Raw genomic sequence first — 26,091 nt, 5'->3', positions numbered from 1 at the left:
CTTTTCCACGCCTCCTCCCCCACCCCCTTCCCACGCCCCCCCCCAAGCCCTCTCCCTCCCACAGATCTCCCGATGTCCGTGCTCTCAAATGTTGTGTTTGTGTGCTTCCCCCTCTCTCCCCATCTTGTCTACCGCTCCCCTTATTATATGTTTTATGTGTCTGTTTGATTTTCTGTGTGATTAATGTTAGCTCTTTCACGAGCCTCGATCTTGCATACAAAAAAAAAACCCCCAAAAACCTGTTCTCCCCTCTGGGGAAAAAAACTGTTCTGCTCCTGTCTCACACCTAGCTCGGATTCACGCTGTCGACGCCAAGGCTTTTAGAACCATTGGAATCTCCCGTGATGAAGTTGATTCTGAGGGCCTTTCACTCACTCATCGCAGGCAGGTTGGTGGTCTTTCTGTCTTCTACCGACTCCTCTCCGGCCTTGCTCCCCCAGCTCTCTCTGGGCTCTGTCCCCCAAATATTCCTGCAGGACGTACAAGATCTGCCTGCAACCCTCTTCTCGTGAAACTATCAAAATCTAGACTCTCTGCTCACCTTCACTCCTTCATTCCTCTTTTCTCTCGCCTCTGGAACAAACTCCCCCACTCTCTTCAATCCCACACCTCCCTCCAGGTCTTCAAAACAGCTGTTCACCACCATCTTGTCTTCCCCCATCCAAAACCTTGATCTTTTCTACCCCCGCTAATTTCACCCCAAATCGACGTCTTTCAATCTCCAACTTTTTTCCTGAAATTCCTCGTGGTGTTCATTTGCTTTATACCATGTACCTCTTCCCTCCCTCCTCCCTCGCTCTTTCCCTATCCCTATCCCTTCCACAGATCTCCCGACGTCCCTGTTCTCTACTGTTGTTGTGCTTGTATGTTTTCCTCTCTCTCCCCCTCTTGTCTCCTGCTCCCTTTATCTATTGTATGTTTTATGGGGCCGTGCATGTTTTCGTGTGTAATGTGTTAGCTCTTACACGAGCCTCGACTCTGTATACAAAAAAGAAAAATAGCATTGGGTCCAGAACACTGCCTTGGGGCACTGTAGCCTTGACGGGAAGAGATGATGAAAGGATTCCATCGAGTGCACATGGTGGCGATGAGAGTAGAGGATGTCAGCAAGCCAGATGTGGAGTTGGCCTCGGATGCCATAGGCAGAGAGTTTGGGGAGCAAGGCGGGATGCCAGAACGTATAGAAAGCTCCACGAGATCTGTCCAGGGAGACGGCTCTGATGTCATTCCTGATGTCAAGGTCCTCCTTCCATTGTTGAGTGAGCAGAAGCAGCATGAAAAGGGCATAGAGAGGATGTGCAAGAGCAGCAGAGCAGGTTTTTAGGACATGTGAGCTGATGCCATCTGGTCCAGTTGCAGAGTCAGAGTTGAGGGTTGAAGGAACCTCCATCTTTATGAGCAGATGGGTATGACAGGGAAAGATGGGTACCACGAGTGAGGGTTTATTATACACGATGACCTTCATTCTATACTTGATAACTATACCCCATTTCATAAAACTGCATGAGACATCCAAGGTATATATTGCCATCGTACTTTAGGAAAGGCCTACTTTATAAAAGAAGGTAGGGATTGAAGGATTTTTCCATCCAGAAACCAAACTTGAGGCATACCAACCCCTTCAAACATTGTGTATCTTGATCCATGAGGCAGCGCTCTCTGCTGGTTCCACGCACGAATTAAACCTTTAAAGTTCGATTGTGTGTCGCTGGAAACTCAGAGAACTCTGGAAGAAACGCAAGACTCTCGCTGTGCTCTTCATGACTCCAAAAACGCCATGGCAGCACCAATCAATCACTGCCATATTCACCATGTGTGGAGCAAATGGAAAGCACGGCCCAGAGTCTGGGAACATCCAAAGCAATGGAGCATAAATTATATCAATTGCTGAAAATCCATTTCTGTACTTTCCCTGATAACCACAAGGCCCCTTATCTTACTACAATTCACCAAATGTCCGTCCGTCTGTCTGTCCGTTCGAAGTTACCGTAAAAACTGCTGAACCGATCTCAAATATATTTTGGGTGGGTAATCCTGGGATCTCCAGGAGTAAAATAGGCTGTTTAGTTTTCCCAATTTCAGCTTTGGTCTCCAGCATTCTCAGGTTTGGACTCCCGCATAACATTCGCGTTCGCATAACGTTCATTGTGACGATGTTGTTTTCCCGGGTGCCACACAAACGGCTGCACCGATCGCTGCACGGCTGCACCGATCGGACTTGGTGACCTCAGACAAAGACCTTTTATAAGGACACGAGTTGAATCCCTGCTTGAGAGAATTCTCACCCATTTCAACTGAAGGAAACACGTATCGGGAGTACATACGACATAGCGATTGTGAACACGATTATCGTCACGATTCACGATCATCACGATCATAGTGTATCGATCACTGTGGGACATTTGGTGAATCTTACTATAATTCACCAAATGTCTGTCTGTCTGTCTGTTCGAAGGTACCGTAAAAACTGCTGAACTGATCTCAAAGATATTTTGTGTGGGTAATCCTGGGATCTCCAGGAGTAAAATAGGCTATTTAGTTTTCCCAATTTCAGCTTTGGTCTCCAGCATTCTCAGGTTTGGACTCCCGCATAACATTCGCGTTCGCATAACGTTCATTGTGACGATGCTCTCATTGTGACGATGTTGTGACGATGTATGTGTTCACGGTAGTGTTTGACGTGACGGTGTGAACGTAATTTCGTAATGTTTTTCGTTTCGTAATCCTTTAATGAACGTTTAATGAACGTTTAATGCCCTTCGATGTCCGGGGCCGCACGCGCGCTACACTGGACGGGCCAGCGTGTACCTTGCCCTTCGCCGTCAGGCTCGGGTAAACCGCTGAGCCCCATCCGTGATGGGGACTGGGGCTTGAGACGGTGTCCTTCATTAAAAGTATAATAAACGCTGTCTCCATCGATCTTGCCAAGGCCGTAACACCTATCGGCTCAAAATCCTTTTAACTGTTGATTTGGTAGACGTATCGGGAGTACATACGACATAGCGATTGTGAACACGATTATCGATGACGATTCACGATCACGATCATCACGATCATAGTGTATCGATCACGATTTGAAACACGATGGAATAATATTTACCGATATGAACAGTGATGTGGCTTTTATTGAAATTCTAAAGATACCGTTTAGATTTTGATGATTTGCGTGTGATATGATTCAACGGATGTTTATGTGAATCGTTTAAAATAAAAAAACCTTCAATTTCTGATATTTTACCTTTTCATTTGGACCTCCCAATTGAAGCCCCGCCCATAGGGCGGGTACCCTTGATAGTGGTAATAATCGATAGTTACAGGTGTGCATGCTTTAAGGTCATGCACGACTATTGTTTCGCCTCCTCACCCTTGGCCTCGTACTCGTCCCTTCGCTCCTGCTGACATGGCTCTGCGGTACACCGCCGCAAGGCTTCTCCTGCTTAAAACCCGCTCCACCCCATCATGCATCTCTGCAATCAAATCGAATGGACTCCTGCGTCGACCCAGGTACATTCACCGTGGCTCCGGTCGTAAGTTTGTTTATTTACAATCAGGTCACTCCATCCCCATCCTCTGGTCGGCTCAGCGCACTCCCACTCATCGTCCCAACACACCTGGTCACAACAACGCACAAAATCGCACCTCCTGTCTGCGAACCCTGGCCAAATCACCTGGATTCATACCCGCCGTACAAAACAACATCAAGCTCACCCTGTTCAATACCCGGTCCCTCAACAACAAATGCCTCATCCTGAACGACTACATCCTGGAAAATAAACTGGACTTTCTCTGTCTCACTGAGACCTGGCAACAACCACTGGACTACTACACGCTCAACCTCACCACACCCAATGGATATTCTTACATCAATAAACCACGCTCGGAGGGCCGAGGTGGTGGAATTGCCGTTATTCACCGACAAGACATCAAGACCAACCTCATCTCCATCTCATCTGCTCCATCATTTGAACACCTGGCTTTTAAACTCTCTGGTCACACACAGTCAGTCATGGCTGTTGTCTACCGCCCTCCCAAACCACACCCATCATTCCTGTCTGACTTCTCCTACTTTCTGACCCAGCTATGTTCCCTCTCCCCCTCAATCCTCCTCCTTGGTGATTTCAATATCCACATGGACTCCACTGACTCCATGCTAACCACTGACTACACTGATTTACTCACCTGCTTTAACCTCACTCAACATGTCAACTTTCCTACCCATAACCGTGGTCACATTTTGGACCTTGTCTGCTCTACTGGACTAATTTTGCACCATCTCTCTGGCTCCGACCTCACTCTCTCTGACCACCTAGCCATCACTCTGACCATCAACATCCCCACCCCAGCACCAAGGCATTATCGCACTATCAACTTCCGTAAGCTAAACGCTCTTTCACCTACCTCATTCTCATCGACCCTCTCTGAAAAAATGTCCACTTCTCCCTTCGTTGACCTCCACACCCCTTCTGACCTCACTGACTACTACAACCACACTCTCTCCTCCTGCCTTGACCAACTTGCGCCTATAAAAACCAAAACAGTTTCTTTCACCCATTCTGCTCCCTGGTTTACCCCTGAACTCCGCCTGATGAAAACTCGTGCTCGCCAACTTGAAAGACTCCGCAATAAAACAGGTCTCACAGTTCACTCCCAGGCCTAAAAGGACCACATACAACACTATAAAGATGCCCTCTCCCACGCCCGCTCCGCCTACTACTCTCAAATTATCCACTCTGGCTCCGGAAACCCAAAAGCACTCTTCTCTACAATAAACAAACTCCTCAGCCCCCTGAACACCACCACCCAGTCATTCACAATAGACAACTGCATCTCCTTCCTTTCATTCTTCCAACGCAAAATTGAAAACATCTACAACAGCTTGACCACCGCCGCACCCGCTCCCCCTCAAACCACCTGCCCCCCCTTATCCTGCCATTCCCTGTCTCAATTCTCCCCAGTCTCCCCTACTGACCTCTCTGAACTCCTCAACGGAATGAAAACTGCCACCTGCACTCTTGACTCCATCCCCTCCAGCTTTGTCAAGGCCTCCCTTCCTGCTCTCTCTCCACTTATCATTGCAACAATAAACTCCTCCCTGTCTACAGGCATCGTCCCACCATCCCTCAAAATTGCTGCTGTTACCCCCATTCTGAAAAAACCTGGACTAAACCCTGACACCCTAAATAACTTCAGACCCATCTCCAACCTACCCTTTCTGTCAAAGGTTTTGGAATGCGCTGTAGCCACTCAACTCAAACATCACCTCTCTGCCAATAACCTGTATGAAACATTCCAATCCGGATTCCGCTCCAACCACAGTACTGAAACTGCTCTCCTCAAAATCACCAACGACCTTCTCCTCTCCTCTGACGCTGGCAACCTCAACATTCTCATCCTCCTCGACCTCAGCGCCGCCTTTGACACCATCGATCACACCATCCTCCTCACCCGACTTGAAACCACCTTTAACATTACCGGCACTGCCCTCTCTTGGATTAAATCATACCTCTCTGACAGACGTCAGTTCATCTCCATCAATAACTGCAAATCCCCCACTGCTCCCCTCCCCCAAGGTGTCCCCCAAGGTTCAGTTCTTGGCCCCCTCCTCTTCATCCTTTACCTGTCCCCCCTCGGTCACTTAATCCGCCGTCATGGTCTCCAATTCCACTGCTTCGCCGATGACATCCAGCTTTTCATCTCCACCAAGTCCATCTCCACCGCCACCCACTCTATCCTGACAAACTGCATCACTGAAATAAAATCCTGGCTTCAAATCAACTTCCTCAAACTTAACTATGATAAATCTGAAATAATCATCATTGGCCCAAAAACGCTCACCAAGTCCACCCATAACTTTGCCCTCAACATCGACGGTTTCCCAGTATCCACCTCCCCTCACATCCGGAATCTTGGCATCATCTTTGACCAAACCCTCTCCTTCGACAAATACACTAAACAGATCACAAAGACAGCCTTCTTTCACCTGAAAAACATCGCCCGTCTCCGTCCATCCCTCTCCTCCACGGCTGCAGAAACCCTCATCCACGCCTTCATCACTTCCCGTCTGGACTACTGCAATAGCCTCCTCTATGGTTCAACCTCAACAATCACCAATAAACTCCAATACATTCAGAACTCCGCTGCCCGTCTACTCACCCATTCCCGGACCCGTGACCACATCACCCCCGTCCTTTACAAGCTTCACTGGCTCCCCATCTCCCAGAGAATCCAGTACAAAATCCTCCTCTTGACCTACAAAGCCCTCCATAACCTGGCCCCATCCTACCTGACTGACCTCCTCTCCAGACACACTCCCACCCGCAACCTCCGCTCTGCTGGTACCAACCTCCTGACCGTCCCCCCCCCCCATCCGGACCAAATTTAGATCCTGGGGGGACAGGGCCTTCTCCATCGCTGCTCCCACCCTCTGGAACTCGCTACCTCACACCATCAGAGACTCCTCCTCACTCACCACATTCAAAACATCACTCAAGACCCACCTGTTCAACACTGCATTCAACATTTAACCCACAGCATCTAACCCCTGACTATCTCCTCTCCTTCTCCCTCCTTTGTGCTTTGAATATTTCCCTATTGATTCTTCTTTTTTTGTAATTGTTTTTATGTTTTGCTATGCATTATGTTTTGCACTCTGTCAAAGCGTCTTTGGGCTTCCTGAAAAGCGCTATATAAAATAAATGCATTATTATTATTATTATTATTATTATTACTAGGGCATGCCCGTACTATATATATATCTAAAATTATATCCCCCCCCCTATTTACATGAAATGGTTTGGTCCAAAGCGAACGGCTTGCGAGTGGTGACAATCCCCCCCCTCTATTTACATGCAATGGTTCGGTCCAAAGCGAACGGCTTCCGGAGTTTGGTAAAGAAATTGCCATCGCGTACACAAACGCGCAGGAAAGCGAATGAATCGCAAATTCGTTTTTATTAGTTGTAAAACATAATGCCCAATTATTCAATTAGCGCCAACGTATTTTGGCTGTTTGCAATTTAATCGCAAGGCAAAGTAGAAAGAGAAGAGGGAAAAAAAGAAAAGCCTTGCCTTGCTGCAAACAGCTGCTGCAAACAACAACAACATGGAAGGCTGCACTGTCCGGAAGTTGGCATATCGCAGTTACGATTATTTTAGTGTTAATGGCCAATTATTCAATTAGCGCCAACGTATTTTGGCTGTTTGCAATTTAATCGCAAGGAAAAGTAGAAAGAGAAGAGGGGAAAAAAGAAAAGCCTTGCATTAACGCATTAACGCTTGCATTGCATTAACGGTTCGGCACACGTGATAGCTCGCTGCTCTCTGATTGGTTGAAGCGTTTTTTGGACATAGCTCGGTAGGTACTTGTCCGATTAATTACAAACCTTGAAAAGGCACATCCTCGGGTCCCCAGCAATATACCTGGCAAGTTTCAAGTATATCGGACCCGTGGTTGTCGAGAAACAGCGGTCACAGACAAACACACAGACACACAGACACACAGACACACAGACACACAGACATACACACAGAGATTGCTGGAATTATAGATAGATTATGTGTTCAGCACAATTCATTTTATTTGTATTTATTTGTCTCAATTCTGTCCATCAGGAGATAATTACCGACAAAACAGAATACGTCATCATGGATGCACGACCAGGGGCGCAGCATGTCTTACGGGTGAGTGGACAGGACAAGTACGGAAATGGCCAATGGAGCATCTGGAGCCAGGAGGTGATCGCATCACCATGGAAACGTATGTATGTGGGATAAGTAATCCCAGAGATGTTCTTTCTCAAACATTGGACGTATGGTTGTTAAAATCTGCTACAACAATTGGCTCATTTGTTTCATGGAGCACATCCATGTACATACGTACAACCCATGTACATACATACAACCCATGTACATACGTACAACCCATGTACATACGTGCAACCCATGTACATACGTACAACCCATGTACATACGTACAACCCATGTACATACGTGCAACCCATGTACATATGTACAACCCATGTACATACGTACAACCCATGTACATACGTACAACCCATGTACATACGTACAACCCATGTGCATCCATACAACCCATGTACATCCATGCAACCCATGTACATCCGTGCAACCCATGTACATATGTACAACCCATGTACATACGTACAACCCATGTGCATACGTACAACCCATGTACATACGTACACGCCATGTACATATTATGTACAAGCCATGTACATACGTACAACCCATGTAAATCCGTACAGCCCATGTACATCCGTACAACCCATGTACATACGTACAACCCATGTACATCCATACAACCCATGTACATGCGTACAACCCAGGTACATACGTACAACCCAGGTACATCCGTACAACCCATGTACATATGTACAACCAATGTACATGCGTACAACCCATGTACATACGTACAACCCATGTACATCCATACAACCCATGTACATGCGTACAACCCATGTACATCCGTACAACCCATGTACATACGTACAACCCATGTACACACGTACATGCCATGTACATATGTACAACCCATGTGCATCCATACAACCCATGTACATACGTACATGCCATGTACATACGTACATGCCATGTACATATGTACAAGCCATGTGCATCCATACAACCCATGTACATACGTACACGCCATGTACATATTATGTACAAGACATGTACATCCATACAACCCATGTACATCCATACAACCCATGTACATACGTACACGCCATGTACATATTATGTACAAGCCATGTACATACGTACAACCCATGTAAATCCGTACAGCCCATGTACATCCGTACAACCCATGTACATACGTACAACCCATGTACATCCATACAACCCATGTACATGCGTACAACCCAGGTACATACGTACAACCCAGGTACATCCGTACAACCCATGTACATATGTACAACCAATGTACATGCGTACAACCCATGTACATACGTACAACCCATGTACATCCATACAACCCATGTACATGCGTACAACCCATGTACATCCGTACAACCCATGTACATACGTACAACCCATGTACACACGTACATGCCATGTACATATGTACAACCCATGTGCATCCATACAACCCATGTACATACGTACATGCCATGTACATACGTACATGCCATGTACATATGTACAACCCATGTGCATCCATACAACCCATGTACATACGTACACGCCATGTACATATTATGTACAAGCCATGTACATCCATACAACCCATGTACATCCGTACATGCCATGTACATATGTACATCTCATTGAAAGGTCTGAAAGGGTTTACAATGCAATTGCCCTCATGTTGACTTCAGTTCCTCAAACTAACGTGGGCGGTGTTCACATCAGTTAATGTTTCTTTCTGCATCCTCTTTTCTATCTTTTGTTGTCCTTTGTTTCTCTTTCTCTTAATCCTCCTTTGTCCCGATTATCATCATTGTCCTTTTCAAATCCAAAAAAGGAACAAAAAATTGAACAAACTGAACCTTTTCCTTCCCCTGCTACTCTTTCTCTCCTTCATTCTCCCAGTTTGCAGCCTCCCACGTGACTTCTCTGTGAAGTTTTTGCCCCTCAACCTGGTTTTCCCAGGTACATCCTCCGATAGTTCCTTCACCTTTCCCTCCACTCCTGCCTTCTTTTCTCACTGACCCCCAACCTCCGCTCCGTTATCATTCTGCCCTCCTGCATCCCATGGCAAATCTTTATGGTGCTGTTTTTCTTGGAGCTTTTGCCCACATTTCTGTCCTTCCTCTCCGTGCATTTATTTGGGGCCTTGAATTCTGAAATAGACAGACCCAGGTTACTTGACTATGACCGCACAGTCAGCAATTGTTCCTATCGACAGAATAAATTCCATTCCTCTCCCATTGGAGACTCGGGTGCCCCAAGTCCGCGTCTTCAGCCCAGTCTTGTTTTTCAACGACAAAAATGACTGTTTCGGAAGAGAAACTCTCTCTTCCTTTTTGTAGATGACTCCACAGGATGCCGTATGTTTCCCCATCCCACCATCAAGCAGGAAGCAACTGCTCACTTTCTGCTCATCTAGAATTGATTACACTAGGGCATGCCCGTACTATATATATATCTAAAATTATATCCCCCCCCCTATTTACATGAAATGGTTTGGTCCAAAGCGAACGGCTTGCGAGTGGTGACAATCCCCCCCCTCTATTTACATGCAATGGTTCGGTCCAAAGCGAACGGCTTCCGGAGTTTGGTAAAGAAATCGCCATCGCGTACACAAACGCGCAGGAAAGCGAATGAATCGCAAATTCGTTTTTATTAGTTGTAAAACATAATGCCCAATTATTCAATTAGCGCCAACGTATTTTGGCTGTTTGCAATTTAATCGCAAGGCAAAGTAGAAAGAGAAGAGGGAAAAAAAGAAAAGCCTTGCCTTGCTGCAAACAGCTGCTGCAAACAACAACAACATGGAAGGCTGCACTGTCCGGAAGTTGGCATATCGCAGTTACGATTATTTTAGTGTTAATGGCCAATTATTCAATTAGCGCCAACGTATTTTGGCTGTTTGCAATTTAATCGCAAGGAAAAGTAGAAAGAGAAGAGGGGAAAAAAGAAAAGCCTTGCATTAACGCATTAACGCTTGCATTGCATTAACGGTTCGGCACACGTGATAGCTCGCTGCTCTCTGATTGGTTGAAGCGTTTTTTGGACATAGCTCGGTAGGTACTTGTCCGATTAATTACAAACCTTAAAAAGGCACATCCTCGGGTCCCCAGCAATATACCTGGCAAGTTTCAAGTATATCGGACCCGTGGTTGTCGAGAAACAGCGGTCACAGACAAACACACAGACACACAGACACACAGACACACAGACACACAGACATACACACAGAGATTGCTGGAATTATAGATAGATGCTCGTCTGATGTCCTTCAATCCACAGTTACTTGTACACTTGACATACAGTATGTTTCCATGGTGATGCGAACACCTCTTGGCTCCAGGTCCTCGAATGGCCATTGATGCTTGGTGCTCTCACCTGCAAGAGGTTTTGGGCCCAGGTCATGCATTCCATGACAAGGTGTTCTGTTTTTATCAAGAATTATTGTCTGATGGGCAGAAGACGCAAACAAATCCATGCAAAACGAATGAACATGTTCTTCAAAAGTCGTCGATCTCAGTCTCACCTTGTCTCTCCAGAAAGATCGACAAACTAACTCGCATACAGTATCTATTTCCAGGGTGAGCTACTAGAAGAGGTTCAATGTTTGAACTTGTAGGCTTCAACATCAACCACGACACCCCTGAGTTAACCATGTGGCAAAGATGGCTTCCAAAGTCAACCGCAGACTGGGAAATCTCCATCATATTAAGTCTTTCCTTGATATATCAGAACGAATCACTAACCTGCTCTGCCACTCTTGCACATCCTCTCTCTGCCCTTTTGACCCAATCATGTGCCCGAAGTTGTGTTCTATCTGCTTGGAAGTCAGCCAACATCTCCACAAGGTACAAAATCTGATCCCTGTAACTACAGACTTATTAGGTAACTTCCAATCATCAGACAGGTTATGAAATCCATCATCGCAGTTGATATGAAATTCTTCCTTTTTGTCCGAGGGCATGATATCAGATACTAAGTTCAGATTCAACATAGGTCACTCCAACTTGGACATGCTGCTTCTGCTCTCCCAACAATGGATGGAGGCCCTCAATGTCAGATATGAGATCAGGGCCTTCTATCTATACATATCTACAGCTTTCGATATGGTCTGGAATCCCACCTTGCTCTCCAAACTCTCTACCTATGGTATCCAAGGCCCACTCCACACATGTCATTACTGACTTCATTTACTCTCATAGCCAACAAATGGCTTTCAATGGAATCCTCCTCCACCTGTCAAGGCTGGAATACCACAAGGAAGTGTTCTGGGCCAAGTCCTATTCCTAATTTTCATCAACGATCATTCTGACTCTCTGGAAAATCCTCTTTATCACTTTGCTAACGACTCCACCCTCTGATGTAGCATCTCTCATCCTTTACATAAACGGGCAGCAACCTCTTCCCTCTCTGCAGAACGTTATAGAAACATGAGCTGATCAAACACTTCGAATAAATATTTCAATGCTGACACATCTCACACTCTCTGTCTCTCCAAAAAGACTGCCTGGCAAGGAGTCCCATCTACTTCCTTAACCAACCTCTTGAAGGTGTTTCATCCCTCAAACTTTTGAACCTCAGCATCAGCCGTGATCTTTGTTGGGCAAACAGATCTCGATTGGCCTCCACGAATGGGCATCATCACCGTGTAAAGTCTTCCCTTGGCTCACCTGAATGAACCTTTATCTATCCACAGGGAATTGTTGAGCAGCTTGTTGGAGTTTTGCTCTCCCCTTTGTGCTGGCTTGTGCTGTGCCCTGCTCTGCGGGGGAAAATGGCCTCCAAAGGTGGTTCTTTGTGCTAGCTGGTGCTGTGCCCTGCTCTGCGGGGGGAAATGGCCTCCAAAGGTGGTTCTTTGTGCTAGCTTGTGCTGTGCCCTGCTCTGCAGGGAAAATGGCCTCCAAAGGTGGTTCTTTGTGCTGGCTGGTGCTGTGCCCTGCTCTGCGGGGGGAAATGGCCTCCAAAGGTGGTTCTTTGTGCTAGCTTGTGCTGTGCCCTGCTCTGCAGGGAAAATGGCCTCCAAAGGTGGTTCTTTGTGCTGGCTTGTGCTGTGCCCTGCTCTGCGGGGAAAATGGCCTCCAAAGGTGGTTCTTTGTGCTAGCTTGTGCTGTGCCCTGCTCTGCAGGGAAAATGGCCTCCAAAGGTGGTTCTTTGTGCTGGCTTGTGCTGTGCCCTGCTCTGCGGGGAAAATGGCCTCCAAAGGTGGTTCTTTGTGCTAGCTTGTGCTGTGCCCTGCTCTGCAGGGAAAATGGCCTCCAAAGGTGGTTCTTTGTGCTAGCTTGTGCTGTGCCCTGCTCTGCGGGGAAAATGGCCTCCAAAGGTGGTTCTTTGTGCTAGCTTGTGCTGTGCCCTGCTCTGCAGGGAAAATGGCCTCCAAAGGTGGTTCTTTGTGCTGGCTTGTGCTGTGCCCTGCTCTGCGGGGAAAATGGCCTCCAAAGGTGGTTCTTTGTGCTGGCTTGTGCTGTGCCCTGCTCTGCGGGGAAAATGGCCTCCAAAGGTGGTTCTTTGTGCTAGCTTGTGCTGTGCCCTGCTCTGCAGGGAAAATGGCCTCCAAAGGTGGTTCTTTGTGCTGGCTTGTGCTGTGCCCTGCTCTGCGGGGAAAATGGCCTCCAAAGGTGGTTCTTTGTGCTAGCTTGTGCTGTGCCCTGCTCTGCAGGGAAAATGGCCTCCAAAGGTGGTTCTTTGTGCTAGCTTGTGCTGTGCCCTGCTCTGCGGGGAAAATGGCCTCCAAAGGTGGTTCTTTGTGCTAGCTTGTGCTGTGCCCTGCTCTGCAGGGAAAATGGCCTCCAAAGGTGGTTCTTTGTGCTGGCTTGTGCTGTGCCCTGCTCTGCGGGGAAAATGGCCTCCAAAGGTGGTTCTTTGTGCTAGCTTGTGCTGTGCCCTGCTCTGCAGGGAAAATGGCCTCCAAAGGTGGTTCTTTGTGCTGGCTTCCCTGCTTCACATGTTGCTTTCTCAGCATGACGTTGTGGAAACTTAGACCTTCAAAATAATGACCACAATGAAGCCGAGTTTCTGTGCCTTTGACTTTTCACATCGTAGAGGAGTCGGTGGTTTATCTGTCTTCTACTACTAAATGTCTGGCCTTGCACGCTCTGACATGTCCGTCCTCTGTCCCCCATTCCCATGCTCCCCCTGCCTCCTCTTGGTTTCTACGTGGTTCACATAATCTACCAGTAACCCACTTCTGGTGAAATTCCCAAAATCCAGGCTCACTGCTCACCCCGACTCATTTGTTACCCCCATCCACAACCACGATATTTTCCACCCTCTTTAATCTTTCCCAAGCCCACCTTTCCGGGTTTTCCGATTGCCGGATTTCTCCCCCACTCGCTCGCCCTCCTCTTTATATTAAAATATTTCTGTTGTATTTCTGCTTCTTCCTCAGTTTTCCCTTCCACTTCTGTGATTAAGAGTTTGCATCCGTCTCCAGCTTGTTCACTTCCTGTGTCCTCACCCCTCCTCTTGCTCTAATTCTTCCCATGTCCTTCATTCCCCCAAGTCTCGTTCTATTTTGTCCCCCTGCTCTTCTTTTTCTGCCCCTCAATATTCGGGCCTCTGTTTTTTTTAGCACCACTGGTCTTAATCCATCCACGTTCTATTCTCCAACCACCCCCATCTCCTCCACAACACATTGTTCTTCCTGTAACTCCTCCTGCTTACCTCCCAATATCCTGAGTGTGTCCCCCTCCACTCCTTTCCCCTCTTTCCATTGTTCCTTTCGTTTTGTAATGTCCTGGTCCATTCTGTGTTCTAGCTCCTTCACGATCCTCGACTCCCGCAAGGCCCTTGTTCGGAGCCCAATGGAGTGATCTATCCGATGAGCTGGTGCTTTTGCATCGTATCCGTCTCTCCTGGAATCTGTGGAAGATAAAGCTCTCAATGTCATTTTCATTTTCTGTGATAATGCAAAAGGCCTGTTGCTCTCTTATCATGGGCCAGTTGGGGCCTCTCTTTTTTTTACCACCACTTGTCTTGGTCCATCCACTCTCAGTTCTCCAACCATCGCCAGCTCCTCCAGGACACGTGTTCTTCCTGTAGCTTCTCCCGATTCACGTCCCACAATCCTGAGGCTTATTGCCCACCTTCACTCTTTGTTGTTGTTTTTTCCTCCTGTTTGCGAAACCGCCTTCTGGAGGTGGTTGAAATCCACCGTTCGCTCCTGGGCTCCAGGATGGCTGTGCACTACCTCCAAGATTTGGAGATCCTGTCCCGTGTCCCACTGCGAATGTCTCCATCTTTTTACCTTCCATCACCCGAGATGTTGCATTCAAACAAAGAAATATATAAATACAAAACGCCAGCACATGAACAAACTTATCACATCAAATCGCGTGAGCAAATTTCCATGCCAACTATTTTGTTTATAATAATATGTACATTATTGCCATAATAATGCCGCCAATTTAACTAGAATGCAGATAGGGCTACATGTAGTTGAATAATGTTCAAATAACTCGTAAGAGGAATGTGAGTGTAATGGCGACAGATAAAAACCGACCACCTTGGTTCTATAATCTAAAGCATTTCTGAGATATCTGTAGCTCATTTAAAAAGAGTTCGATATCCAGAGGTGTTACACATCATTTTAAAGTGTAGGTGCGCCTGCCCTATGATCTGCAACCGGTCTAGGTGAGCTACTTCCAATAAGGAGCTTTACGGATCTTGGCAATAATTATAAAGTGTGTTGTCATAATTGATTCAGCTCTCTGGAAAAGTGCTGATTGTTCACAAATAATCATGGATGGAAATAAACAGGTAAATCGTGGATGAAAACTACAGTTATTGGTGTTGATGATTGAACATCATCATCATCATTGATGGTGCATGGGGTCACATGGATACTGACAAAGTCAAATGGTGACCACACACCTTGCATCAATATTGTGGGAAGTGCAACACCGCATGTGGAATAACATTCCACTGTCATACATTGATAAAGAGTGGAATAAAGAGTGCGTGCAACGATGAAAACAAGATGTCATGCTCTATATAAAGCAAAGGGTCACGTACCAAATACGAATGCACGCCGCAATGTATTCCTTTTATGTCTGTATGCTTTGTGCATATCCTGGAACCGTTTGAACACTGTGTCTTCCCAAACTTAAAAAAAAACTAGAATGAAAAGTTTCCACGAACAACAAAACAGCTGTCATCAAGTTACAAATCGAAGAGCTCGAAGTAAAGGGAGTCCAAACTCACTGGGCCTTGTCACAAATACAACAAGAGCAATCAGAGATTGCAGACCCTCGCCAGGATGTGTTTGTGAAGTGTATTTTGTGGGGTGTTTTTGTACATTCTTTCATTATTTTGTAAAACCCCACTTTCATCAGACACACGACGTCCTGTTCATAAAACTAAATTCAGTATTGTATTTTAAAGAGTTTTTTTTTTAATGAGACTGTCCTCGGGGTCTTTTGAGTCCCCGGGATATTTTGCATCCTCTGAGTCTTTTTGGTCACCAGGGTCCTATGACTCGTTTGGGTCTTCGGGGCTTTTGCGTCTTTTGGGTCATTGGGGTGTTTTGAGTACTCGGGGTCTTTTGGTCTTCGGAGTCTTCAGGGTCTTTTTGGGTCTTTTGAGTTCTCAGGCTCTTTTGGGACCTTAGGGTCCTCTGGTTCTTCATGGTATTTAAGGATCTTCAGGGTATGTTGGGGTCTTGATGGTCTTAATGGTCTTGATGAGTCTTAAAGGTTCTTCAAAGGTCCAATGGGTCTCAGCAGTCCAAAGTGTCGAAAGGTACATTCAGATAGTACATAATTAATAGTTACTTAATTAATAGACAGGATGCCACTGACTTCAAACAGTAGATAATTAATAGATGTATTGAAAACTCACATGGCTGGAGAAGATAATACAGTAAAGTTTCTTCTTCTTCAAACAATAACAACTTCTGCCTGCCAGACCTGAAGACCAATCATATTGAGATTTGAAATATGTGTTCCTCTTTGTGACTGCTACATTACTGTGAAGTCTCACATCGATCAATGAAGCAGTTCAAGAGATATCATTTAAAAAAAGATTTTCGTTCAATCTAATGTCGCTGCCAAACCATGTGACGTATGAATTATTCAAGGACGGCATGGTATACACAAGGCATGGGGAACATATATTTGAAGTTTCCGTTTGATCTGATCAGCCGTTCTGGAGGAGTGGCTTTTTAATGTTTTATTTTACAAAAAATCAAGGCCGCGAAACCATGTGACCTATGACGTCATAATCACGGAACTTTTTGTTCGTCATGGGTATGCGATCATGCATGTAATGTTTTGCCTCGATATGTTTCGCCCTTTCGGAGAAAAAGGGATTTAATGTTTTTAAAGGCTTTTGTGTTAAAACAAATATGGAGGGCGAACCATGTGACCGATGACATTATTATTATTATTATTATTATTATTATTATTATTATTATTATTATTATTATTTTCTCCACCAATTTATCCCAAGATGATGGTCAAGAAATTTCATCTTGATCAGATTAAGTTTTGCACTTGTCAAATTATGACGTCATAATGGAGGCACCCATGACGTCCTAACTATCATTAAAAACAAATCTACAGGAGGAGGCGCACCTATGGTGAAAATCTGTCAATCAGACCAACAGTTGCAGAGAAAAGCATACGGTACTTATTATGTGCGGACAAACAGACAAACAAACGGACTCAAATGCAATACCGTCTCCTCTGGCGAGGGTAACAATGTGTGAGCCAATTACAAGCAAGCAATATCAAACACAAGTCAGGGACACACTTTGAATTGTTTGTGTTGAATCCAACAAACACAAATTACTTGGTATCATCAACTCATCACTTTGCAGCAACAAAAATCTGGAAATTACATGAGGAAGAAGGTCAATCCAACCTCCAAATTGCACCTGTAATCAGAATTCAAATACCCTTCCATCTTTCCTGAACATTTTATATTAATCTGAGCAATCTATATATAATGGAGCAAGTGTATGTACGTATGTACGTATGTGAGTATGTATGTGTGTGTGTGTATGTGTGTATGTATGTGTGTCCGTTCCTCACCCATTGGTTGAAGGGTTGGACAAATGACCCCGATGACCCAAAAGACTTCGTAGTTTTTCTTATATACTAATAATAATAATAATAATAATAATAATAATAATAATAATAATAATGAATGAATGAATGAATGATCGTTTTGAGGCCATTTTCCCCGCTAGAGCGGGGGTTACCCTTGCTGGCCCCATGACAATCATGGCTCCCTGTTTGAGGCAATGTTTTTATGGCCGGATGCCCTTCCTGACGCCAACCCTTAGTCGCCTCTTACGATGCGCAGGGATACGGTGTACCTATTCTAAACCGGGTACACACCGGGATCATTCATCCCAGCAACCTGGTACTCAATTTGCCGACCTCGGAAGGATGACGGACTGAGTCAACCCCCCTGGCGTTAATTCAGCGATCGACCGGGATTCGAACCCAGGATCCTAGGAATCCCAAGCCGGCACCCTAACTGCTAAGCCATATAGATGATGGAGCAAGTGTTTGTAGGTATGTACGAATATGTATGTCCGGTCTTCGCCCATTGGTTGGACAGCTGACCTGACGCCACCCACAATTGTAACTTGAAATACTTCATCTAAAGTAACCAGATAACCCAAAATACGCCCTTCCCCAACTCCCCAAAAGACCAATAAGACACTGAGGACTCAAAAGACCCAGAGACCCTAAATACCCCAAAAGACACTGAGGACCCAAATGACCCAGAGGAACCTAAAGATACCGAGGACCCAAAAGACCACAAAAACGAAAAAGTCTCAAAATACCCCGAAGACCCAATGGACCCCAAAGACCCAATGGACCCCAAAGACCCAAAATACCCCGAAGACTCAAAATACCCCAAAGACTGAAAAGACCCAAAGGACCCTAAACACCCAAAATACCCTGAAGATCCAAAAGACCCTGAATACCAAAAAGACCTAGAGAAACCAAAACACCATGAGGACCCATAGGACCCCGAAGACCCAAAAGACTCTGAAGACCCAAAATACCATAATGAAGGGGTCCATAATGACAAGACTCAAAATACCCCAAAGACCCTTAAAGACCCTGAAGACATAAGATAACCAAAAAACCTTGGAGACCTAAAGGACCCCAAAGATCCTTGAAGATCCAAAATACCAAAAAGAAGAAAAGATCCCAAAGATCCTTTAAAGATCTGAAAAGTTAAAAAGACCCCGGAGACCCAATGGACCCCAAATTCCCTGAAGAGCCAAAATACCCTGAAATACCCTGAAGACCAAAACATCCAAAAGACCAAAAACACCCTGAAGACCAAAAAGACCCAAAAGGGGTACCCAAGCGCAAAAAAAAAAATTTCTGAAAACCATTGACAATCATTAATCACAGTCTAATTTGAAGGGGATTTTATTTGTGAATCACAAATGCCAAAAAAAGCTCTAGAGTGTCGATTTTTCGAGTTTGCCAGTGACATCACATTGTGAACTCACTGTGATCCTACTGGCGACAGTACATAGAGACAGTGCATTCTGAGCTGCTCGGATTCCGATAATGATTGGGGATGTTGGAGGGGGCGGGGTGTGTGGGGTTGTCGTGAGTATTGTTGGCTAGGGTGACGGATGTAGGGGGGTTGTGAGGGCATGGTGGAGGGGCGGGGTGGGGGGGGGGGGGAGAGAGAAGGGTGTGGGTTGGTCGTGGGTACTGTTAGCTAGAGTGGTGGTTGATGGTTTGTTTTTTGTTTTTTGGAAAATTGGGATGCCTCAAAGACCATGGCCAACAAAGTTGAACAGAGAGATGGTGTGTGGTGTGGGGTGGTGTGAGATGGTCGTGAATATTGTTTGCTAGGGTGTTGGTTGATAGGGGATTGTGAGAGGATGATGGAGGAAAGGAAAGATGGTGGTGTGGGGTTATCATGGGTATTGTTAGCTAGGGTGACGGTTGAAGGGGGATTTTGAGATGGTGGGGGAGGGGGGGCGGGTGGTGGAAGAGGTGAGTGTGGTTTGGTCGTGGGTATTGTTAGCTCGGGTGACAGTTGATGTTTGTTTTCTGGAAAATTGAGATACCTCAAAAACCAAGGCCACCCAACTAAGTTGAACAGAGAGCCAACAATATTACTAAAGGAAATCATCAAGAATTCCAAGTCAAATCAGTTGTGTCAGCAGAAAATATCCTCAATAAGAGATGGCAGAAAATGTGTTGTACGCTTGGAACAAGATCACCCATAGGGTCGCCCGTTGGGCGGGTACTCTGCTAGTACAGGTAGTGACGTTAGCCATATAAAAGATGGAATGCCGGAGATCAAACAAGCCAGAATCATTGGAGATTGTGTACACACTGGTTTGGCTTTCTTGTCTCAGGGAAGTGACAGTATATTTCATGATGTGCCCTGGAAGAAGATGTTCTTGCTGCCTTAAAAACACAAGCCATTGAGTAGCCGCGGCATAAGGTAAGATACCTTTTCAGTCACCTTTCTCACTCGGAACCGTTTAGCCCTTTGTCCAACAAGCATTCTGAGTATTGCGCTGTAATACATGTCCCCAACCGGCAGTCTGTCGTCCGGAAAACTGTTGGGGAAATTACCAAAGGTTATTCACCCACAGGTTCTGAATCGTTCCCAATCGCTAATTACCTCAGGACGGGCTCACCTGTGATTCGCACTCGGGACTTCGATTTATACACCTTGCAGACAGGTCAGCAGAAGCACCATAAATAAGATGTTGATAAAGAACCTTTCAAGTCGCTAAATATCAGTAATTTATTATATTTTCCGGTTCACGATCAGTGATCGATGTGTATATATATATATGTTGCTCGGTATGGCTCCGCCCCTCCCGAAAACGCGCGCTGTGTCGCGCCTTTGACGTTCGCGAGATGAGGCTGAGGGCGCGCGGTGCGGCTTGAGGAGAACTCTAGAATAAACAAGAGATATCCATTTTAAAAATATTTTCGTTTAATTAACGATATCTGCCAAACCACGCGCCCTATCGCAAATTCCAAAAGAACATTTTAGTAGACTGACAGGCTGAACAGATGTGTGAAATTTCCCCTCAATTGGATCAAAAATGAGGGAGGAGCTCGGTTTTTAAAGGTTCATCCTAAAAACGTCAAAACTCTGAAACCATGTAACGCATGACGTCATGCTCGCTGACTTTTTTGTTCGTCATGGGTATGCGATTCTGCCTGCAAAGTTTGGCCTCGATCTGTTCAGCCGTTGCAGAGTAAAAGGGGTTTTCGTATTTTCACGAAAAACAATATGGCGGCCGAACCACGTGACCTGTGACGTCATAATTACCATTAAAATATTCTACAGACCGAGTCCCTCATATGGTGAAAATTTGATCTCAATCGGTCTTATTATTGCAGAGAAAATCTTTTTTAAATGAAATTTAAACTTAAAATGGCACCGAGTTAAGGAGCATCAGAGTTATCAGAATTCCCAAAGTTCAAAGTGCCATAACTTTGTCAAAAACGATCGAAACGTCGTGAAGTTCGAACTTCATCTGTACCTTATCATGACGAAACCATGTGCCAAGTTTGAAATCATTAGCATTAAGCGTTTAGAAAAAAAGTCCGGAAAACTGTTCTTTGCGTAACGGACTGACGGACTGACGGACTGACAGACTGACGGACTGAGGGACGCCGTGCAAACCTATAGTCCCCTCCGGTGTACACCGGTAGGGGACTAATAAGCATGGCCTCCACGGGCAGCATGCCCGACTCCAGCACAGTTGTTAACCTTTGAAACACCATCAACATCATCTATGGCGTCCATTCATCTCCATCAGATGGTGGATATACAGCATTCTTGGTGAGGTCAGTCAGGTGTGTTACACTTCCGTTGGTGACTGTACAATCCAATTTGGGAGCGAAAGAGTCTACCACAGGTGCTACTACATCTGAAGTAGTTTGAAACACCACGTCACAACTTTCTGGAGACGATGATAAGTGCACTTGGAAAATACACCACATTTAAAATAGAATGTACGACAAATTAAATCACAACTTCATTTTGATGACAGGTGCTGAAATGTTCAGGTAATGGATAATAATCTGCGATAAGGTAATGCACTATATATAGTATTTATATATATATATATATATACTATTAAAAAGCCCGTTAAAAATGACGGGTTGGAACAGTTTATTCAACGGTGCAGCCGAGTGAACGTGCCAAAGTATGAAGCCTCGGCCTAGTGACAGGTGTGCTTGTATCCTCTTTATTTATTAGACATCATACAGACGTAAATCGAGTCCCTGGTGTTGAGCTAGCGGCTAGGGTGCCAGCTTAGGATTCAAGGATCCTGGGTTCGAATCCCGGTCGATCGCTGAATTAACGCCAGGGGGGTTGACTCAGCTTGTCATCCTTCGGAGGTCGGCTAATTGAGTACCAGTTCACTGGTAATTCCCTGTTTGTCGTAAAAGGCGACAAAAAGGGTTGGCGGCAGGAAGGGCATCCGGCCGTAAAACATTGCTTTAAAAAGGGGACCAAAAAACAACAACAACCACGGTCCCCGAAAAGGCCAACCCCCGCTTTGTGGGGAAAAAATGGCCTCTAAACGGTGGTTTTTATACAGACGTAAATGAACACTTGTTTTAATCTGCGAGCATTGCACATCATGTGCAGCGAATTTCACCTTCCTGCACCTTCTATTTATTGTGAATAAAACAACGCTTCTGTACACCGCCCTTGAGGCTCGGTTTACAAGCCACCATCTACATTTCCAATACAACAACAACAACATGCATTTTAAGGCCATTTTCCCTGCTAGAGCGGGGGTTAGCCTTGCGGTCCCCATGACAATCTTCTCCATTTTGCCCGATTTTCTGCATCTCTCCTTGTTAACCCCCTTGCCCGCATTTCTTCTTCCACCATATTTAGCCAAGTCTTTCTCGGTCTTCCCCGTCCTCTACTTCCTTCTACATTCGTTTCCATCACTCTTCTCAACCAGTCACTTTCATCCTTCCTCAACACATGACCAAACCATCTCAACCTGTTCCTCTTCACAGCATCAATCACAGTGTGGCGGACACGATGGCTCGCTGGCGCGATGACATCATTCCGCGCACCACGAGGGTGTCGGCCACGCCCGAGGGGTAGGCGTGGCCTCGGGATATACACGGGGCTCACAGCCCCGAGCACGGCAGTGCTATAGTTTGATCCTTCGAATAAAGACGCTTTTGGTTACGTACGTTGTTGCTTCCTTTATTGGCAAGACAAGTCGTGCACATAGCACCGCACTACGTTGGTGACCTCCGACTAGTTCAGCCGACGCTGACCTACAGAACGCGCCATGACAAGCAGCAACACAGTAGCGGTGAAACTCCCTGAGTTTTGGGAGGCTCAGGCCGAGGTATGGTTCATGCAGGCCGAGGCCCAGTTCCACCTTCGGGGCATAACGGCGGACGAGACGCGCTATTTCCACATCATCGCCGCCCTCGGGCCCGGCACAGCCGCCCGAGTTGTGCCCGCCCTGCGGAACCCACCGGCCGACCACAGGTACGAGGCGCTCAAGCATCGCCTCATCGCCACGTTCGGCCTCACAGAGGACAAACGGGCCGACCGTCTCCTGGACCTTCCCGACCTCGGCGACACGCGACCATCGGTCCGAATGGACCACATGCTGTCGCTACTGGGGGACAAAGCACCGGATTTTTTATTCCGGGCGCTCTTTTTACGCCAGCTACCGGCCCAGGTACGCCTCGCGTTGGCCGGTTCCAAAATAAAGGAACCCCGCGCGCTGGCCATCGAGGCCGACAAGTTTTTCGCGGCGTGTGACACGCGGGCGAGTTTCGGTGCGGCCGTCGCGGATCCCGGGGCTGATGCTGATGCACCACACCTCGTGGATCCCGAGGCTGATGCACACCTCATGGCCGCCGCCACACCCCGCCCACCACCACCACGAAAGCCGCGGCCTCCGCCACACCCGCCACAAGCCTGGGGCCATTTCCACGCCAGGTTCGGCCACAAGGCAAAGAAGTGTTGCCCGCTGTGCTCGTTCGGCAAGTTGGGAAATGCCCTGGCCGACGCTCGATAGTGGATTTGAGCGTCGGCCTTTCCGGCAGCCTTCTTTTTATAACGGACACCTTGTCCGTGCGCCGCTTCCTATGCGACACAGGTGCACAGGTGAGCGTTATCCCTGCCTCTGCGTCCGACAAGCGAACTGCGGGCCGGGGCCCCGCGTTGCTTGCAGCCAACAGAACACCCATACGCACGTTTGGGAAGCGCTGCCTCTCCCTGCGGTTTGGAGGGCAATGCTTCAAGTGGTCGTTCGTAACCGCCGGAGTGCCCATGGCATTGCTCAGTGCGGACTTCCTCTGTGCAAACGGGTTGTTGGTAGACGTGAAGAACAGACGCCTCGTCCAGGCCGAAACGTTCAGCTCGCTTGCTTGCGCGCTGAGCAGCTCGTTGAGTGGCTCACTGAGCGGCTCACCGAGCGGCTCGCCAAGTGGCTTGCTGAGCGGTTCGGTCCCGGCGAGGTTGGTTTGTACGCTTCCGGCAGCGGATGAGTTCACCCGCCTCCTCGCCAGTTTCCCGGCCCTCATGCGGCCCACCTTCTCGACGGTGGCCGTGAAGCACGGTGTGGAACATCACATACCCACTGTCGGGCCACCGGTCTACGCCCGGGCCCGCCGCCTCGAACCGACGAAGCTCACGGTGGCGAGAGCAGAGTTCGCTATGCTGGAGCGGCTGGGCATCGTGCGGCGCTCCAAGAGTGCTTGGGCGTCACCGCTACACATTGTGCCGAAGCCTGGCAGGGGATGGCGGCCGTGCGGGGACTACCGCCGCCTCAACGATGCCACCACCCTCGACCGTTACCCGGTCCCCCACATCCAAGACTTTTCCACCCGGTTGGCGAAAATGTCCTGCTTCTCTAAGGTGGACCTCATACGCGGCTACCACCAGGTCCCCGTCAGGCCGGAGGACATCCCGAAGACGGCCGTCATTACGCCATTCGGCCTCTTTGAGTTCCTTTGGATGCCCTTCGGTTTGAAGAATGCGGCTCAGGCGTTCCAACGTCTGATGGACAGCGTCTTGCGTGACCTGGATTTCGTCTATGTCTACCTGGACGACATCCTCGTCGCAAGCGCGTCCCGTGAAGAGCACCTCCGCCATCTCCGCGCGCTCCTCGAACGCCTGCGCCAGCATGGCCTGATCGTGAACCCCGCCAAGTGCCGGTTCGGCGTCGCCGAGATCGACTTTTTGGGGCACTGCGTCACCAGGCACGGGGCCATCCCCTTACCAGCAAAGGGTGGAGGCGGTCAAGGGGTTTCCGCGCCCCTGCACGATCAGGGGGCTCCAGGAGTTCCTGGGCATGGTGAACTTTTACCATCGGTTCCTGCCCCGCATCGCCCAGCTCCTGCGCCCCCTGCACGAGGCCCTCCGGGGGAAGCCGGGCAAAGGTGACGTTGTTTGGACCGAGCAGATGGACGTGGCGTTCGCGGGCGTGAAGCTCGCCTTAGTTAACACCACCATGCTCGCGCACCCGGCGCCCAATGCACCGATCGCCCTCACCACCGACGCGTCGGACTATGCGGTGGGAGCGGTGCACGAGCAATGGGTGCGTGGAGCTTGGCAACCGCTGGCGTTTTTCAGCCGGCAGCTTCGCCCGCACGAACGCCGGTACAGTACTTTCGACCGCGAGTTGCTCGGGCTCCACCTGGCGGTCAGGCACTTTCGCCATCTGCTCGAGGGCCGTTTGTTTACGGCCTTCGTCGACCACAAGCCCCTGGTCTTCGCGATGGCCAAGGTCGCCGAGGCATGGTTGGCCCGGCAGCAGCGTCACCTCTCGGCCATGTCCGAGTACACAACGGACATCCGGCACGTCGCGGGGAAGGACAACCCGGTGGCGGATTGCCTTTCCCGGTCCGTCGCCCACGCGGTCCACCTTGGCATCGACTATGCCCGGATGGCGGCGGACCAGACCACCGACCCCGACGTCCAGGCCTTGCGGACCACCGTCACGGGCCTCCGCGTCACCGAGGTGCCGTTCGACGGCGCGGGCACGGCCCTCTTGTGCGACGTCTCCCTCGGGCGGCCTCGCCCCATCGTGCCCACGGGCTGGCAGCACCGGGTTTTTGACGCCATCCACGGCCTGTCCCACCCGGGCGCGAAGTCCTCCCAGAGGCTGGTCGCCGACAAGTTCATCTGGCATGGCCTCCGGAAGGTCGTCCGCGATTGGACCAGGACGTGCCTCGCGTGCCAGCGCGCGAAGGTGCATCGCCACACCCAGGCCCCGTTGGCCCCGTTTACGGTGCCCGAACGTCGGTTCGACCACGTTCCCTGGACTTGGTGGGACCTCTGCCCCCCTCGCGGGGTTTCACCCACGTCCTCACCATGGTTGACCGCACCACCCGGTGGCCGGAGGCCGTGCCTTTGACGGCGACGACGGTGGCGGACATCACGCAGGCGTTCATCGCCACCTGGGTTGCCTGGTTCGGCGCCCTCTTGGACATCTCGT

General features: G+C 48.0%; 1 protein-coding gene across 1 annotated transcript in view; it reads left to right on the top strand.

Moving 5' to 3' along the window:
- LOC137422081 (ciliary neurotrophic factor receptor subunit alpha-like) overlaps window positions 1-26,091 on the top strand; it is a 234,202-nt gene that overhangs the window by 182,467 nt on the left and 25,644 nt on the right. The window contains exon 9 of the mRNA XM_078772912.1: window positions 7,611-7,755. Coding sequence (XP_078629038.1) covers window positions 7,611-7,755 — 145 coding nt within the window. The remainder of the gene's footprint in view (window positions 1-7,610; window positions 7,756-26,091) is intronic.

The sequence above is a fragment of the Myxine glutinosa genome, chromosome 2 (assembly GCF_964187855.1).
Source record: "Myxine glutinosa chromosome 2, kmMyxGlut1.1, whole genome shotgun sequence".
In the NCBI taxonomy this organism is placed as follows: domain Eukaryota; kingdom Metazoa; phylum Chordata; class Myxini; order Myxiniformes; family Myxinidae; genus Myxine; species Myxine glutinosa.
The sequence above is the reverse complement of the archived record's forward strand: the minus strand, read 5'-3'. Positions and strand labels throughout refer to the sequence as shown.